A 17,561-nucleotide genomic window follows, 5' to 3' on the forward strand; every position below is an offset into this window, starting at 1 on the left:
AATTCAGTACATTATACAATGTGCAGAAAGGTAAGGGGGGGCCCACTCTTGAGGGCTGTGCACTGGGCCCACCAATGTATTAAAACGGCCCTGGTTATATTTGGGGAAACCAACAATTCTCATGAATAACCAATTTAAAATGTCTGAAACAAGTCTGTAACCTGGTGTTAAATATATATCCATTTAATGTTAATATAGAAAGTTTTAACTGACCAGATAAATAATGCTAAGGGTGTATTACATATTCCTTACAGCCAGTGGCGTAGCTACCGACCGGGCCGCCACAAGGGGGGCCCGCGGGGCCCTCCCGATCAATCACTCTTGTGACCGCAAGCATTGTTTTGCTTGCGGTCACAAGAGTCCGGCTCCGTCTTCCCCCGGCTGCTGCGCGGCTGCCGGGGTGTCGCGTCTTACCCTCGGCAGCGTAAGCATCCCAGAGCTCCCTGCGCGCCTTGGGCCCTGACTTCCGGTTCCGGCGCGCAGGGAGCTCTGGGATGCGCACGCTGCCGAGGGTAAGACGCGACACCCCCGGCAGCCGCGCAGCAGCCGGGGACAGACCAGGAGGAGAGAGGATCAACGTGGGAGCGCGTTGTCAGGTGAGTTAAGTTTTATTTTGTTTTTTTATCAGCCTGCACGGGTGGGGGGAAAGAGGGGGGCATTTATGAGGGTGGGGGAAAGAAGGGGGCGTTTATGAGGGTGGGGGGAAAGAGGGGGGCATTTATGAGGGTGGGGGGAAAGAGGGGGGCATCTATGAGGGTGGGGGGAAAGAGGGGGCCATCTATGAGGGTGGGGGGGAAGAGGGGGCCATCTATGAGGGTGGGGGGAAAGAGGGGGGCATCTATGAGGGTGGGGGGAAAGAAGGGGGCATCTATAAGGGTGGGGGGAAAGAGGGGGGCATCTATGAGGGTGGGGGGAAAGAGGGGAGCATCTATGAGGGTGGGGGGAAAGAGGGGGGCATCTATGAGGGTGGGAGGAAAGTGGGGGGCATCTATGAGGGTGGGGGAAAGGGGGGGCATCTATGAGGGTGGGGGGAAAGGGGACCATCTGAGGGTGAGGAGGGAAGAGGGGGGCATATATGAGGGTGGGGGGAAGGAGGGGGGCATCTAAAAGGGTGGGGGGAAGGAGGGGGGGACATCTATGAGGGTGGGGGGAAGGAGGGGGGCATCTATGAGGGTGGGGGCAAGGAGGGGGGATCTATGAGGGTGGGGGGAAAGAGGAGCCATCTATGAGGGTGGGGGGGAAAGAGGGGCCATCTATGAGGGTGGGGGGAAAGATGGGGCCATCTATGAGGGTGGGTTGGGGGGGGGGGAAAGGTAACCATCTATGAGGGTGGGGAGAAAGAGGGGGCCATTTATGAGGGTGGGGGGAAAAAAGGGACCATCTATAAGGGAGGGGGGAAGGGGACCATCTATAAAGGGGGGGAAAGGGGACCATCTATAAAGGGGGGGAAAGGGGACCATCTATAAGGGAGGGGACCATCTATAAGGGAGGGGGGGAGGGGACCATCTATAAAGGAGGGGGGGGAGGGGACCATCTATAAGGGAGGGGGGGAGGGGACCGTCTATAAGGGAGGGGGGGGGAGAGGGGGCCATCTATAAGGGAGGGTGGGGGGAGAGGGGGCCATCTATAAGGGAGGGTGGGGGGAGAGGGGACCATCCATAAGGGAGGGTGAGGAGAGTGGGGGCCATCTATAAGGGAGGGGGTAGAGGGGTCCATCTATAAGGGAGGGGGTAGAGGGGGCCATCTATTTGGGGGGGCAACATAGGGGGAGAGGGAATACACAGAGGGGGGCATATATTATTAGGGGGTCACATAGAGTCAGGGCTACCCACTAAATGAGGGTGTAAAGGGGCCAATACAGATGTGCAGTGTGTATAGAGATGAGGATGGTGCCAGTGTGAGGAGCCTAATATGTCTGTCTCGCAGATTCTGTGGATTTGTGGCTCGGAGAAGTTCTCATAACGGCCCAGGACAGATGGAGAAAAGGAAAGAACTCCAATCAGAAAAGACGTCTCCTGTGAGTCACCTGATATAACTGCACTGTAATGTATATGGTGTATAGAACCTGTGTAGAGCTGGGGCCACCTCTATATGACTGGATGAGGTGATTTAGTATACTGGATTTGGTCAGTAACAATATGGTGGTGATGGTAGTGGTTGTGGTTGTGGTGTGGCGGTAATGTTTCCTTCCTATATACTGGTATTACTGGTAATATTGGTCTCAGTATACAGGATTTGGTCGGTAACAGTATGGCGGTAATAGGTAATATCTGTCTTGGGGTGTGTGTGTGTGTGTGTGTATATATATATATATATATATATATATATATATATATATATACACACACCAATAGCATCACTTGGTCGTGAAAGGAGGGAGGGGGGCCCAAGTTGGCCTCTCGCACCAGGGCCCAGGAGACATTAGCTACGCCCCTGCTTACAGCCAAAATAATTTCCTTTATAACTCAGTGACTCATCGTTTCCCAGGAAGGCTGAATAACCTTAGGTATTAAAATTCATAGTGATGTCTACGAGCGTGACAAATTAACCAATATAACTTCATCAGTCTCTCAAAAAGCATAGAAAAAACAACATATCCTGCATTCTAACAAACAGCATATGATCTGTAAATGGAGGAGTGAGAACATCCCACATACACAACAATTCCCCGAATTTTATACTAAACACAGAATGACTAAACTTTATAAACTGGCAGTGCCCAGGAATAAAAATTTGCTATTTGCTATTAAAGGACATGCGGAGGTCATTACCTGTTCTGGTGGACTTGGCTAAATGCAGCACCCCCTGGAAATAACATGATATTCAGGGGTTGGAGATGCAGGCCTTCAGTGATCAACTGTTCACTGTTTTTTGTTTTTCTGTCAGATCATTGCTGTTGTGCCCTTTTGTCATCTTCCGCAGTTACCTACTCCAGGATATCTTTGCATAATGTGATGCCAGTGGGCCTGATGCAAAGTCCATCACAGGGCCCTAAAATGCACTCCTCACATGGGGAGGAGATACTTTATGGAACCCTTCAGGCTCTTGAGCCCAGGTGTAACTGCACCCTCTGCACCCCATATAGCTACGCCCCTGCCTTTGCACATTGTAATTATAACTATCTTTTATACAAGAAGTCATATATGCTGCATTACCTAAAAACACCAACTTCTCCAAAAACACACATTGAGCCTTACCGTGTCATTTCACTGAAAATGTGTTCTCAGCAAAACTATTGGCATTAGTTATTTTAATGACAGTAACTCTTAAGTAAAGTAACCCTATAGTGTATAAAAGTGCATTTAAAAATAGTAAACACCTGTCCACTCCTAGTTATCTGAGCTCTGAAGTTATATGTAAAAACCCCTTGAATAAACATGACATTTGCTCAATATGTACTTAAGAGCTGACACGCTGACCATTTGGTCTATTCAGACAAGTGACAGTACAAATACTGCCCATGGGGGTGTATTAATAATATTATTTATTTTTAAAGCGCCCTTGATTCCAGAGCACTAGTGTAGTGCAGAGAATAATCGTGAGGATGTGCAGCTGTTAAGCAGTGGTGTGGCTGCTTAATTCTCAGGATAGGCAGGTGAAAATATAGGTCAGGGTCCCATATTAATGTAATCTATGTTGTTGAGACAATAAGCATAAAAGGAAATCAGATGACTAGATGAAAATATAGTGAAAAACTTACCAACAACAGAAAGCTGTGCGCTAGCTGAAACGCTGTCCAAGGTAGTGTTTGCCATACAAGTATACATGCCTTTATCCTTCTCTGTTATGTTCTTGATCGTCAGACGCTCTTTTTCAAAAGTGTACCTGTGAATCATAAGATTGCTATGAACTGTGTGTGGTAAAACCTTGTACTGTCATAAGAAGGAACGTGTATTAAAAAAACTCAACAACAATGCTTAATATGTATTCTTATTTACAGCCAATAAAATAGGTAAAAATACTTTTGGGTATTGTGGTTTGTGAGTCTAGACTGCAGAACATACCTCTCATCAGCTGGCAGTTCACTGTTATTCCTCAGCCACATCACCTCCGCTACTAATGTTGGATCATGCTTAAATTTGCATTCAAAGGATGTGCTGCCATATCTCTGGACAACCCTGTATTCTGGTTGAGAGATTATCCTAGTCGGATCTAGAAATAAAGCAGAATATTCATAATGTGCAGAAACACAACAACATATTTTTAAGCCCAGCGAATGCATTATGTGATGTATTACCTTTGACTTCAAGCTCAATTACTTTTTGGTCTGTGCCCAATTTGTTTCTTGCTATGCATGTATATCTGCCACTACTGTCTTTTTGTGCCACTGGTACTTCCAGTGTCCCATTGTCATGGAAGATGTAGCTATTTCCACGCAGAACACTAGACTGCACACCCTTAAACCTGCAAACAAAAGGGTAAAATAACAACCATTATCTCATATGGTAGTAACTAAGGATACTGTACATCTAGTTCATTCATTTCTAGACTAGAAATGTGCAAATGTACATATGGTATTCACACATAAAAGATCTGTGATTAAAATGTCACTGAAACCTGTTTTGTACTTTTTTGGTTACAGCCCACAAAAGGAAATAATATTACTCCACAGTTCGTGTTACCATTTTAAGACCATCCTCTGCATTTCTTCTGAGCTCTTTTGGAACAGTGATTTTTAAATATGTAAAGTCTCTATTGGAAGCACATTGATCAAATAAACTCATCTGCTTGGAAACAGCAAAAGCAATGTGGAAAAGTTTTAGAATTATGGAAATCACAGGTCTGATGGATATGTTAATGATATGCAAATAAAAAAAATGGAAACAAAATCTTCAAATATCTCATCGAGCATGAGAACCATGCAGGCTTTTCACAGTAGCGCAAACAAGGTGCTGCCTTTGCAGTGTTGTGTTGAGAAAATGGCTCCTGGGACACTTTGGAGAAATGGCCATATCACTGGTTCCAGGACCAAATCAATGTAATCCTGAGCTATAACTGTACCTGGAATGAAGACTATGGTACATTATACCACCCCACCCTATACACCTAATGTTGTGCAGGCACTTTCTGGCAGTTAGTAAAGACACTGTTAGATGCCCTAGGCCTTTATTCTGTGCACGTTTTGCTGTCATTCCACTTAGTCTTTGGTCTCCTAGCCACTAAGCCACACAAACTTGAACAGAGCTGACATCTTGGCCTATGTACACAACGATCTGCTGGAGTGATAAAACAAAGTCTCTCAGTTCAAGGATTCTGTCCCTCTCAGTTTGCAACAAGTGATGAAAACTGGCACATAAACCAACAGAAGGCATCTGTTATGGCACATCTTGGTACTGAAATTTCAGTGTTGAGGAGTATATTTAAATTTTATCTATTTTTATCTTTGTGATGAATGGCAAAATACAAGTTGAACTCTCTGTTTTGCTATACGGGCAATAAAGGGAAGCTGAAAACTGCTTTGTAAATGGATTGGTGCTTTGGACAATCCCCACTTGTAAGAAGAGTCCATTGACATCCAAAGGGTCTCCCTGCTGGAAAACCCAGAGATCAGCTGTAATCTGGGGAAACCTGGCAGAAAGAATTACATTTTCCAGCAGACCCAATGGGCCTCATTTACTAACAATGTGTCAATTTTAGGCTGTTATGCTGTAGTTTGTGTGTGTTTTTTTGTGGCACATGCCCTAAGGAAATCTGGAAGGTTTTTCACAGGACAAAACTAAAATCCAACCATCCAGCCACACTAAAAGTGTTTTTGTTTTTTTATTAGAAAACCTTTAAAAAAAATGACAGTTTTCTTAATATACTGAGACACCGAAGACACGCCCACTTGGCGGGTTTTTGGATGAAAATAATGGGTTTGTCTAGATTTTTGTCAGGTTGTGTCATACACCTTTAGTAAATGTGTCAGAACACTATACTGACGTGGAAAATGGACAAATACTGTTGGGAATACGTCAGTAAATCAGCCCCAATGTGTTTTAAATTAAACCAAATGAGTGGACTGTCTGTATAAAGGAGGGCAGGACAAGTCCTACAGAACACAAAGGAAGGCATTTATTAAGTCCGGCGTTTTTTACGCCGGACGTAAAAATGCCCCCGCAGCTCCGGCGCTACGGAGATTTATGTAGAGGCGGACTGCCTCTACATAAATCCTGTGCGCGCCGTTGCGCACCGCCGAAAACCTACGCCAGCTGAGGACTGGAGTAGGTTTTCGGCATACATTTTGGAACGGATGATAAATCGCGCGGACTCTGAGTCCACGGCCTCCGTTCCGCCCACTTTCCACCCTTTTTCCGCCCCCTGGCGTACTCGGCGGAAAGTGCCGATTTGCGAATATTTTATTCGCAAAGCGGCTATTTGCGTATAAAAAAATACGCAAATCGGCACTTTCCGCCGAAAATCATCCGTTCGCCGGATGATACATGTGGCCCAAAGTGTTTTGCCACTGTTCTCGACTCAATAGATGACCTTACACTGTTATCTCAGAATTCCCAAATAGGGTTTATAAAAATAGGCTTTCTAAACTAGACCGCTCATGTAACAAGTTTAGAGTTGGGAAGCGCATTTTTCTTTGTTATCTTTACTGCAACAACTTTCTGATAAACTTTCTGACTCCCCATTTCTGCCACTTTCTGACAAACTTGGGGGGAGATTTATCAAACTGGTGTAAAGTAGAATTGTCTTAGCTGCCCCTAGCAATCAGGTTCCACCTTTCATTTTTTTTTAAAGAGTCTGTGAGGAATGAAAAGTGGACTCTGATTGGTGCTAGGGGTGACGGAGCCAGTTCTGCTTTACACCAGTTTGATAAATACCCCCCTAGGTGTCGTGTTCATTGGCAATTAACCCAGGTGTAAATTCTAAGCACAAGCCCTGTGTCTGTGCCAGCTGAACCCTGAAAACAAAAGCGGCTATCATCAAGATAGTGAGAAACTGAAGCAGAAGCTATGTATAACAATTGCATCACTTTTCATTTTATAATGACTATTCACAACAATTAACTATTGTATGCGAATTGTAGTTAAAGGCTATGTTCCCACAAAGTGTTATAATAAAGATGGACATTTTAATCATCTGAATCTAAAGTGACAATGGTTGACGCAGGCATATACTACCTAGATTTTCTTTTACACTTCTCCAATTCTAATGAATGAACTCTTTAAATATATGAACACTTATCATAGATGTGATGGGACAACTACTCCAATGATCATTTATGCTAGATTTGTATTATTGCATGTTCTTCCTGAATTACTCAATTTATTTTGGAGGCCAGACAGTTTTTATGGTAAGAGATTACTGTCCTGTCACAGTAGTCATTCGAGGAGCTCTAAAGAGATACTTTATCTGCATGTCTGTATCTTGCTAAAATGATAATCCATTGGGCCTCATAGATGAAAATTGTAAACAGCTGCATTTTTAGGCCCTATGCACAGAGCAGAGTGGTGTACAGCAGTGCAGGAAGTTTGTATAGTCTCTATGTGCCGCCATATAGGCCCTGTTGGATGCCACATGTACAGAATTACTCACCCCAAGAAACAATGTTTTCTTTTTCTGTTAGATTTGTGCAGAATCCCGCTGAAAGCTCTGCATGGCTCCAGATAATATCGGAGACACAGAGATACAGTGATACATATAGATGCATGCATAGAGTTGTAAATATGCATTACTTTTTACATAACACCCTTTATTACAAATTAGCGCCCCCCCCCCCCCAATTAAAAAAAAAAAAATGGTTTATAAGTAATCCTGTTGAATTACCATTCTATAGTTGGAACAGGTGAACCAAAAGATTTGCAGTGCAGCAAGGCAGGTGTATCGGCAATCACTTGATAAACCTTTTGTGCCGAAAGAATCCGTGGCCGCTCAGCTGAAACATGAAATAAGTAAAATCTACTTAAGACGACAGTTCATAAAATAATACCCTCAAAAACAAATACATTGTGGAAACAAACATAACATACAGTTTTTGATTTAAACTACAAAATAATAAACTTACCGAGTACGTTCACAAACGCGTTTGCCAATACATAGCCATAAATATTTGAAGCATTGCACTGGAAAACTGCACTGGCCCGTTCATGCACTTTAGTGAAAATAATGGTATCACCATCTACCACCCTGCTTGGGTCATTGGGAGCCACTGCAAATACAACACAAATACAAACTGTTTAGGTAAGTAATAACATTGGGGAATATATAGTTACAGTCATTGGCCAAGATTTGCAATTGGATATGATCAGAATTGTAGCGTAATTGTGGACAAAAGCTTACATGGCTTGCACCATATTTAGACACTTTCTAGGCACTTTTCTTCCGAGTCTGGCAAAAAAGGGCATGGCCTTGGTAAAAGGGGTGTGGCCTCAGTAAATGTTATGGCCTAGATTTGCCACAAATGCACCTAAAATTTGGTCTTTGAGTCACTAATAGTTAGTCTAAACTTATACCAGACAGTATTGAACCAGATCTTATTCATTTAAAGGAGTTGACTCCGAAGTTCACTTCTGTTCTCTTCACATTATAAGATGAAAGTGAATGGGTGGTATTCACAATCATTGAGTGTGGGTGAAACCATGCCCATGTGTGATGTCAGTGGACAGAGCATCATCGGGCAGCTGCTGGACATGGCATATATGTTTAATTTAGCCTGCAAGAGAACACAACAGGTAGGACTTTTTTTGCTCCCCAGACAACCCCTTCTATTTGCTTAACTATTACAGGGCAATGACTTCTATCATGAATATTTTAAATTATTGCCTCTGTTAAATATTACATTAAAGCGAATTTAAATTCATGTGTTGCCAGACTTTTAAATGAAGACTATACAATTAAATTAGGGAAAAACCTTTTTTGTTAAACTTTCTGGATTTGCATACAGCATGTAGCTTGATGGGGCTTTTTTTCAATTAAACAGGCATTTCCATCTCATAAAGTTATATGGTACCACCAAGATAAGGCTAATAAAGTGATAGCATATCTGAGTGATATACCATGACTTTATAAGATGGAATATAATAATAAAGAATAATTTTACATTGTTTTAAAATGCCGTCAGAATTCTTTACGTACAATTAACTGCAACTCCATTTATTAACCATGTAATACTGGGAGCAGGATTCCCATGAGCTCTGCAGATCAATGTCCCATCATCTCCAGGTGACAGTACGAGATTTTCAGGTTTAGTGATCCAATAAGGTGCAGCTAGAAGGGAAATTAATATTTCATTAGTGACTGGAGTACTTGTGCAGAGAAAAGGAATTTCACAGTAAACTATATGACTACAGGCTGAATAACTTCAATGCTCATTTACATTCTGCATTGTGCAACAATGTTATAGAGAACATCCAATGTGTTCATGGAGGTGGGATGACCTACAAATTAAAGTTTTATGCTGTCTGGACCACTAGCAGCATGAAACACCAACAGGTTGTTCAATAATGTATGATTCACTAGGCTGCTGGTAACAGGGATCAGGGTCATGAGGACAATCCCGATAACTTCTCCCTGCCCAGCCAACCTTGAGTAATAGAGCTCTAACTATTTTCCTATAGGGAGTTAACTATCAATCAAGGTTGGTGAGGCGGAGAGAAACAACTGGGGGCGGCCCCAATGACTCAAAGACCCGTTCCAGGCCAGCTTTATAACTATGATTCCTATGAAAGCCACATCATTTCACAGTGATTCATACATCATTGTATAGAGGGAGCCTCACAGCATTTAATGCTGCCCTTGGCATAAAGCTGGTAACATGCTCCGTCTAATATCAGCATTGAAGATACCTACATAATGCACTCCTTTTTCCATTGCATATGTCGGTCTTGTTGTTTATTTACACATCCTGTATAGCCAGTGCACATAGTGATCCTAAAAAAGCTATTTGGCCCATTTCTATTAAAAGGGGGTTAAACTATGACAAGCTTGCTTCCAGCATTATTAGCAGTCTATACCAGTACCAGGTTCCTTTTTAGCGATAAAGAGCCCTGTCTGGACAACTTACAGAACAAATACGATTCAACAGAAAAGACACCCCCGACAATGCAAATAACAGAAATATCAGTTATATGACCCTTCTACAGATCCTTAGCTTTTATTTAAGCCATCCATTTGCCTGGACAGAGTCTTGTGTACATTGCACATATGTATACATGTTCTGTATGCATAGGAAACACAATTCCCATCAGTACAGCATAGGAAGCTCGGTGCTTTTTTGCAGAGTAAATCACTTGGACAAGAATAGAAAGCATTACTGATGATTACCATGGTAACCAGCTTCTTCTCCAACATTACTCTGAAAAAGGATAATAAACGCTGGAGAAAATATGGGTCTTTATGCTCCACTCTGTTTAGAGGGCTTAATAAATCTCATCAGCTGTTTGTAAAAAATACTTCAGCACAAAGATGTTAAAAATGGATTCATTTAGCTATTCGTGTATGCCTGCGGTTTCTCATGCACACCTATCCTCCCCAAACAACATGCCAGAGACTAAGCACCACTGCTGCCAGATCAGGGCTTATCCTATATTCACTTTACCCGTCATAGGACTAGCCAAGAAATTTTTTAAAAGCAAAAGAGAAATATAATTAACGTTTGACTTCTATCTGCACACAATTAGCAACGGCACCATTTTCCAATACTTTTTCATTGGCAAAAATGTCACAATACTGAATGTGCGCCAAATTCACAAAACTGGCACACAATGGTAGGTTGGCACTTATAAACTGTATATGCAAAGAGCTGGCACAAGATAAGAGAAGAACCTTAAAAACATTCATACAAAGTACATCTGTTCTCGCATTAGCCCGTCAACAGTAGAAAACAGTGTGCTTGCATTAGATGTGGCTCGTGCTGGCTACAAATATATTAATTTCCATTCACAGGCTGTATCTGCTCTTTTAACTGGTTTCTATGAGAAAATACAGATATTAACATCCATACTCTTAATAGAGAACAAGAGAGATTAGAGTGGTACCCGAGACATAGTCTACACAGGCTGAGGCTCAGGGCAGGTGGCTCATGTTTAGGTCAAATACTTGGGGTCAGTAACAGAAAGGCTAACTATAGAGGTTAGACAGGCAAACGGAACAGGCATGGGTCGGGATAAATGGAAAAGCAGACACAGGAAACACACCTTAGCTCTAGAGCACAAGAAAGCAACAATGCTAAGACAAGAAGGAATGTGTGGAACAGTTTTAAATAGGTTTTGGAGAAAAAGGATAGGTGGAGAAAGAACAGTAAAGAGTATGCTGTCCTTGAAAATCTAAGAGGGTGGGTATGCACCCTAGAGCACAGTGCCGCACAGTGCAGCAGTGCCAGAAACATGGAGCCCAAGCTGGGAGGAAAGAGGATGCCAGTAGACACCTGCTGCAGCAGAAGAGCAGGCAGAATCGGGAACGAGACCATAAGTGGTGAGCAAAGGATGCCTCCTGGAGGAGTTACACTAATCCAGGAATAGCATTTATTACTTTCTTGCAGAACTAATCCCAGGATATAATCCCCCACCCTTTTTTGTTTCTCTTTTCGTGTTTCACCCAAATATGTAACTTTCTTCAGATACTTTTACCCAGCAGTTTTGCTTTGTAGATTTGTAAGGCCTCTCCTAGCTGTTTTGATACTCTTGTTACATTTGTTCACATTGTCTAAATTGCTCCATGTCCAGTCACTTACTGATGCTGCATTCTGGTGCATCCTATATGATGCTTACAAAGTTGACATACGTCCTTTTGCTTGCACAACCTTTCTAATTCAAAATAATAAAACTTCAAATAGAAATCACTGCTCAAAAAAAAAAAAAAAAACTAACTAACTACGGAACTAGAATACACTTACTTTTACCATAAGGACAATGTTGGAATTACTAGGTTTTATCTGCATTCCTCAGTGTGGTAGCAGTAGTGCAATTTGTTTATTACCTACCTTTAACAATAACTGTAATTACATGGTGAATGGACCCGCGGTTATTGTGAGCTGTACATCTGTACTTGCCAGCATCTTCCTCTGACACACTAACTATTTTTAGTGTTTTATTAAAATTTTCATAAAAGACTCTGTTGCTGGGTAGTTCTGCGCCTTCTTTATTCCAACGAATCTCTGGTGTTGGGCTACAAGAGAAAAGCAGAAAACATAACACCCAGTAGTTTGCACTACTATCCATTTCACATGGCTGTTTTAGTATACACTATACATATTGGCCAATGCTAGCATCCTAAGGGGATTCTATGTGACTGACAGATGATGATTTATTTTTTTTTGATGGATTGGCCCTCAGATGATAAGTGTCTCATGAAGTAGGGCCCTAAATCTAGGTACGTTTTAATACTGTACATTGTGACATACTATTTCATTGCAAAATGTGAGTTTTTAGTTTTAATTTGTATGTGATCTTAATGAGAAGTCAATGCTAAATCTGGACCAAACATAAAGAGTAAAGATCAGCAAATTGCCTCTCCAAATGAAGCAAAGCACTCTGTTCTGCTCCTCCCCGGTTGCCGGGAAAAGCTGGATGCAGTCCTGAGAAACTTCTCTCAGTTTCCCAGGACTGGATCCAGCTTTTCCTAACACCTGAGGAGGAGTGGCAGGGAGTGGAACAGAGTTGTGCTTTGTTTAGTTTATATGTGTTATACATGTATCTCTAATAGAGAGCTTCACACTTAGGCCACATTTAGACCCGCATACTATGGCTACAAGAGCTACAACATCCTGCTGTTTAAGTAAGTGGGGCTCAGATCACCACAAAGCAATACCTACATTTGATTAAATTTTACGTTAGGGAGTCCAGTTCTTAAAGTGACACTGTCACCCCCTTTGTGCATCCTGACATCTCTACACAGGTGTAAAGGGTAAATGTAATGTTTTTCATACGTCATGGTGTTTGTTCAAGTAAAAAGTGTCCTTTTATCAACTGCAGATTGTACTAAGTGGGCATGGCCTCACAGAATTAACGCCACTTAGCCCCGCCCACAACATCACCATTGGCCCCTCCCCCCTTGACGCCCATTGGTTGGCTGACGTAAAGATGTCTAGACCTTTCTGCCTGTCCCAATGGCCGGCGAGGGGGCGGGGCAAACTGTTGTTGTGGGCAGTGCTAAGTGGTGCTAATGCCGCAAGGCCCCGCCCACTTAACACAATCTGCAGTTGATAAAAGATGACTTTTTACTTGAACAAGCACCATGACGTATGATATAAAATAAAGTATGAAAACCGCTAAATTTACCCTTTACACCTGTGAAGAGATATCAGAATGCAAAAAAAGGGGGTGACAGTGTCACTTTAAGAATACAATAAGGACTCTAAAATACCCTTATAAGAATTGATTCTTTAGTCACAAGTCCACTGTACCAATTTATTAGAGGTCATGCAGTTGTAAATCAGGAATAAGAAAACTCAAGTCACTCAAAAGATGCTTCTGGAACTTCTTGTATGTGAAAATAAGTGATAACTGTGTCATAAAAGCTATGTGTGAGTTCCTGTAGTACATACAAATGGTGCTCTCCACTAAATTAAATGAGGCAGAAGACACAAAAGGCTACAGAGTGTCAGAGAACATAATAGATGAATGTGGAACCAGATTGTAGAAATACAATAGTTTAATTACTGAATAACAGAGCTTTCTTTTGTTTCAAGCCACAATAACACTCCTTTTCATCTAATGATATTCTGTGTTTTTATGCCCTTTTTTACAGTGTCATTTAGGGACAGGAACAATACAGAGTCAATAAAACAGGTGTGAAAGAGAAGTATGCAGAGCAGGACACATCAATTGCACAGCTATAATATAGTGTCCATGTAGTCAGGTGCCAGTGCTTTGGTTCCCTGAGCCCATTAGTGGAAATTATCCCCTCAATACAGAAAGATCTTCTATAAATGTTATCAATGTGTATGAAGGACATACCACCCAGATACAATAATGTGTGCTAACTCATGAGAAAAATGCTTTTATAGAAAGCAAATGGCTGGAAAGTACCCTCCAAAAGCATTCTGCCTTCTGCTAAATATCTGGGTTCATTACTATCGGGGGGAGGGGTGGGGGGGGCCTACCAGGGTATCCTCTGCAGCACCAAATTTGTCCACTATGCCATAAGGCATTTTAGGATAATATACTGGCATCCTGAGTGAAACAGCAAAATCATATAACAAAAGGAGTTGTTTTTTTATTGACTTGGCTATAGCTTTTATTACTTAGCAGATTACAGATACTGACTTTTGTCTCATCATAGGTACAGTGAATTCACAGAGTTTTCATAGTCCTAGATATAACTATGTAGGCTTAAAGGGATCCACTCCCCAATCTGGACAGCCTGTACGACATATAGTCACTGATGGGTCTGCATATTTTTTCCCAATGTTACATTTTAGTCATTGGTTACTTTGTATATAATCCCTGATCTTTCAGTTGTTCAGACAATGAAATATAAGCCAGTGGGTCATATTTAGCAACTATCTACTGCCCACAATATTGTCCATGACCAATTTTCTAGACGTGACTCAAAGGCTCATGCTGATATGCCTAAAACCAGGTTGTAAATCAAGAATAAGAGAGCATTTTTTGTTTCTATCACTACATTAGAGGACACTAATATTTCAAAGCAGGCGCTTTGGTTACCATGGCAATAAAGAAGATCAGCCTAGGAGGTTAAGCTGGCCTTCAAGTGACTAATCTTAAAAGCAGCTATTGTTTTATTTATCACCATATTTCATACAGAGAAAGGTTCTGCCAATAAATTGAAAGAAGAGTCATTAATAGGGTACAGTCCATCTCTAGTATAATAAATTGCATCATTAAGGAGTATAAATCATCAGGATCAATTCTTTCACTGTAAGATGTATTATGCAAGTTTTATAATTCTACTACTGTGTAAGGCTATCTATGTATATACATCTAGAATCTAGTCTGCAATTCAGCATTTGGCAGAGCAATAATAGGAGAAGATTCCAAACATTCTATTGAATTCAATAAATTATTGTTTCATTTCCCTGACATTTAACCACAATAACTACAAACTGAAGACTCTGCCCCCCAAATACTACAACAATAAGAGTATGCTCTTTTACACAGATACATTATATGTATATAAGCTGACGTGTTTATTTCTAGAAGGGCTGCAACAATAATGTAACTCCAGATGATATAAAGAATATTGTTCTACACATGTCATGTGTAATCTATACTGGTGAAATAAAGAAGCAACATAATGGAGGGAAATTAAAAAAAAGCATGTGTGCATGTTGGAGCTTAATCTGCTACTTATTTTTAAAACAAAGATAAAAAGATTACAGTTTTGAACTCTGATAGTGACAGGACATAGGAAAAAGTGGGGGTGGTTTGCATAAAGGGGTGTAGTTAAAATGCACCAAAATTGTCCAAACAAATGTCCAAAAAACTAAGCCAAATTAAACATGGTGCAAACTAAAACTAAACAGTCTGAGGCTATGTTCCCGCTATGGGAATGGGCCTTCATTTAGTGGGAAAAGGTGGCCATCTATTGATAATGACTGCCATAAATCATGATCATGACCCTAGTCTAAAGATGCATTTGTAGAATGTCCAGAAAGATTTTATCAGCAGTGGCTATAGGCTGTGCAAAGATGCTAGAATTCTACAATACACAGGACAGATGGGGGCCCTGCTGTAATAAACAATAGATTGCAAAGCAGATGCATGTATAGCTATGGCATTGATGGCCAGAGCACACCGGAAAAGTAAAAAAATAAATAAATACACAGCAACTTACAGCCCTTCAGCGATACATTCCAGTAAGAGGACTTGATCTTTTAGCACAGTTTTATTACTTGTGTGGCCAATAGGTGTCAAAAAGGTTGGAGGTCTGTTATCAACAGGGCTATCTGGAAGGTAAAAGAAAGGTTAAAACAACCACTCTAAAGGTATGACGATAAACAAGAAAGAAATTATTAGACAGAAAAGAATTCTAGAAAGGAGTTCACTTATGTTATCATACAAAGCATGCAAGGTTGATCTTCAGATGTTTGATATTAGTACAACACATATACTAGTGGCCTGGAGAAAGACAGTTAAAGAAATAAGGGTTAAGTCTACTCATCTTTTCTTTCCTTACATTTATTAAATTACTATGTTTAAGAAACTAAAAAAAAATTCCTAGGAATGGGCCAGAGCTTCCTGGTAATGAGAGCTCACATGTGTGTATCATCGAATAATTACCATGAGCTACCCCATGGAGCTTCATGCCTTATTTATGTCAGTTTCCATGCACTGGTTTGACAAGGGAATATAATATACAATTTTACTTGATTATGCAAACCCTGGGACATTTTTTATCTAAGTAAGAAAGCAGAAATATGGTGTAATACCCTGGTGGAATTTAAGTTGCGGCCCTGAAACTTTAAAGTTAAAGCTAAGCTCCTGCCCCTGATATCTCCAGCTGAGACTACAATAAAATATTCATCAAGTAATAGAGTTATACCAATTAGTCATGCACCATTACAGCTGAAAGATGCATTTACATGAAGAGCGGAACATAATTACAGGTATACCCTTCTAAATTCATATTATGCTATTGATATTTTATTATATATTGTGTCCAATAAAATCAAATTGCAGTTACCTTCTTCCACATTTTTTTGCCATTATTTGCAAAAAAAACAGACCACCTAAAACATACACGGCTATGTAATTTAGACTAAGGTTGGGTTTACACACTGTAAAATGAAATAATAATAATAAAAAAAACTATTGTAAAATTAAAATACATGGATCCCATTTGACATAGGGTATAAAAAATAATAATAATAATAAACTACAGACTTTTTTCCTCTTCATTTTACAGTGTGTGAACTGTATGGGACAATGTATTTATCAAACAGGACTAAATGGACTTCCAGAGAAAAGCCAACACCGAACAAGAGTTCTAGTGCGCACGAGGAATAACCTCATACAATTTTTGAAAAGATATATACAAACGAAAAAGCAACAGCCTGTGTAACATGCATTCCTTTTGCTGCTTTGCACCTCATGGTGGACCTCTGCTGAGGCCATTCTTTCCAACCATTCTAGTGTAAACTTAAAGCGACTCTGTACCCACAATCTGTCCCCCCCAAACCACTTGTACCTTTAGATAGCTGCTTTTAATCCAAGATCCGTCCTGGGGTCCGTTCGTCAGGTGATGCAGTTATTGTCCTAAAAAAATACTTTTTAAACTTGCAGCCCTGTGCCAAACGGACGTGGCCTGGAGTGTCCGTGTTCTAACTTTGCACCACCCGTCCGTCCCTCTTTCCCACCCTCCTCCTCCTTAGAAATGCCACTGGCAGGATTTTTTCTATCCCTCTGCAGTGAACACTGCACAGGTGCCTTAACGATGCAGCCCATGTGCCGTGTTCTCACAGCTGATGAATAGCAACATACCTGCCTGGGGCATTTCTAATGATGAGGAGGGCGGGGAAGAGGGATAGAGAGGGTGTGCCAGCCTAATGCACACACACTCTAGGCCACGGCCATTTGGCACTGGGCTGCAAGTTTAAAAGTTGTTTTTTAGGACAATAACTGCATCACCTACCGAGAGGACCCCAGGAGAGATCTTGGATTAAAAGCAGC

The 17,561-nt window shown here is 41.2% G+C and overlaps 1 protein-coding gene across 15 annotated transcripts in view; it reads right to left on the reverse strand.

Annotated features, from left to right (window-relative positions):
• NRCAM (neuronal cell adhesion molecule) overlaps window positions 1-17,561 on the reverse strand; it is a 153,054-nt gene that overhangs the window by 35,596 nt on the left and 99,897 nt on the right. For all 15 annotated transcript variants that reach the window (XM_069976005.1, XM_069976004.1, XM_069976003.1 and 12 more), the window contains 8 exons: window positions 15,727-15,838; window positions 11,912-12,096; window positions 9,067-9,198; window positions 7,997-8,140; window positions 7,759-7,867; window positions 4,238-4,404; window positions 4,005-4,152; window positions 3,701-3,825 (listed from right to left, as the gene is read on the reverse strand). In XM_069976005.1, the coding sequence (XP_069832106.1) occupies window positions 3,701-3,825; window positions 4,005-4,152; window positions 4,238-4,404; window positions 7,759-7,867; window positions 7,997-8,140; window positions 9,067-9,198; window positions 11,912-12,096; window positions 15,727-15,838 (1,122 nt within the window). The remainder of the gene's footprint in view (window positions 1-3,700; window positions 3,826-4,004; window positions 4,153-4,237; window positions 4,405-7,758; window positions 7,868-7,996; window positions 8,141-9,066; window positions 9,199-11,911; window positions 12,097-15,726; window positions 15,839-17,561) is intronic.

The sequence above is a fragment of the Dendropsophus ebraccatus genome, chromosome 1 (assembly GCF_027789765.1).
Source record: "Dendropsophus ebraccatus isolate aDenEbr1 chromosome 1, aDenEbr1.pat, whole genome shotgun sequence".
NCBI lineage: Eukaryota > Metazoa > Chordata > Amphibia > Anura > Hylidae > Dendropsophus > Dendropsophus ebraccatus.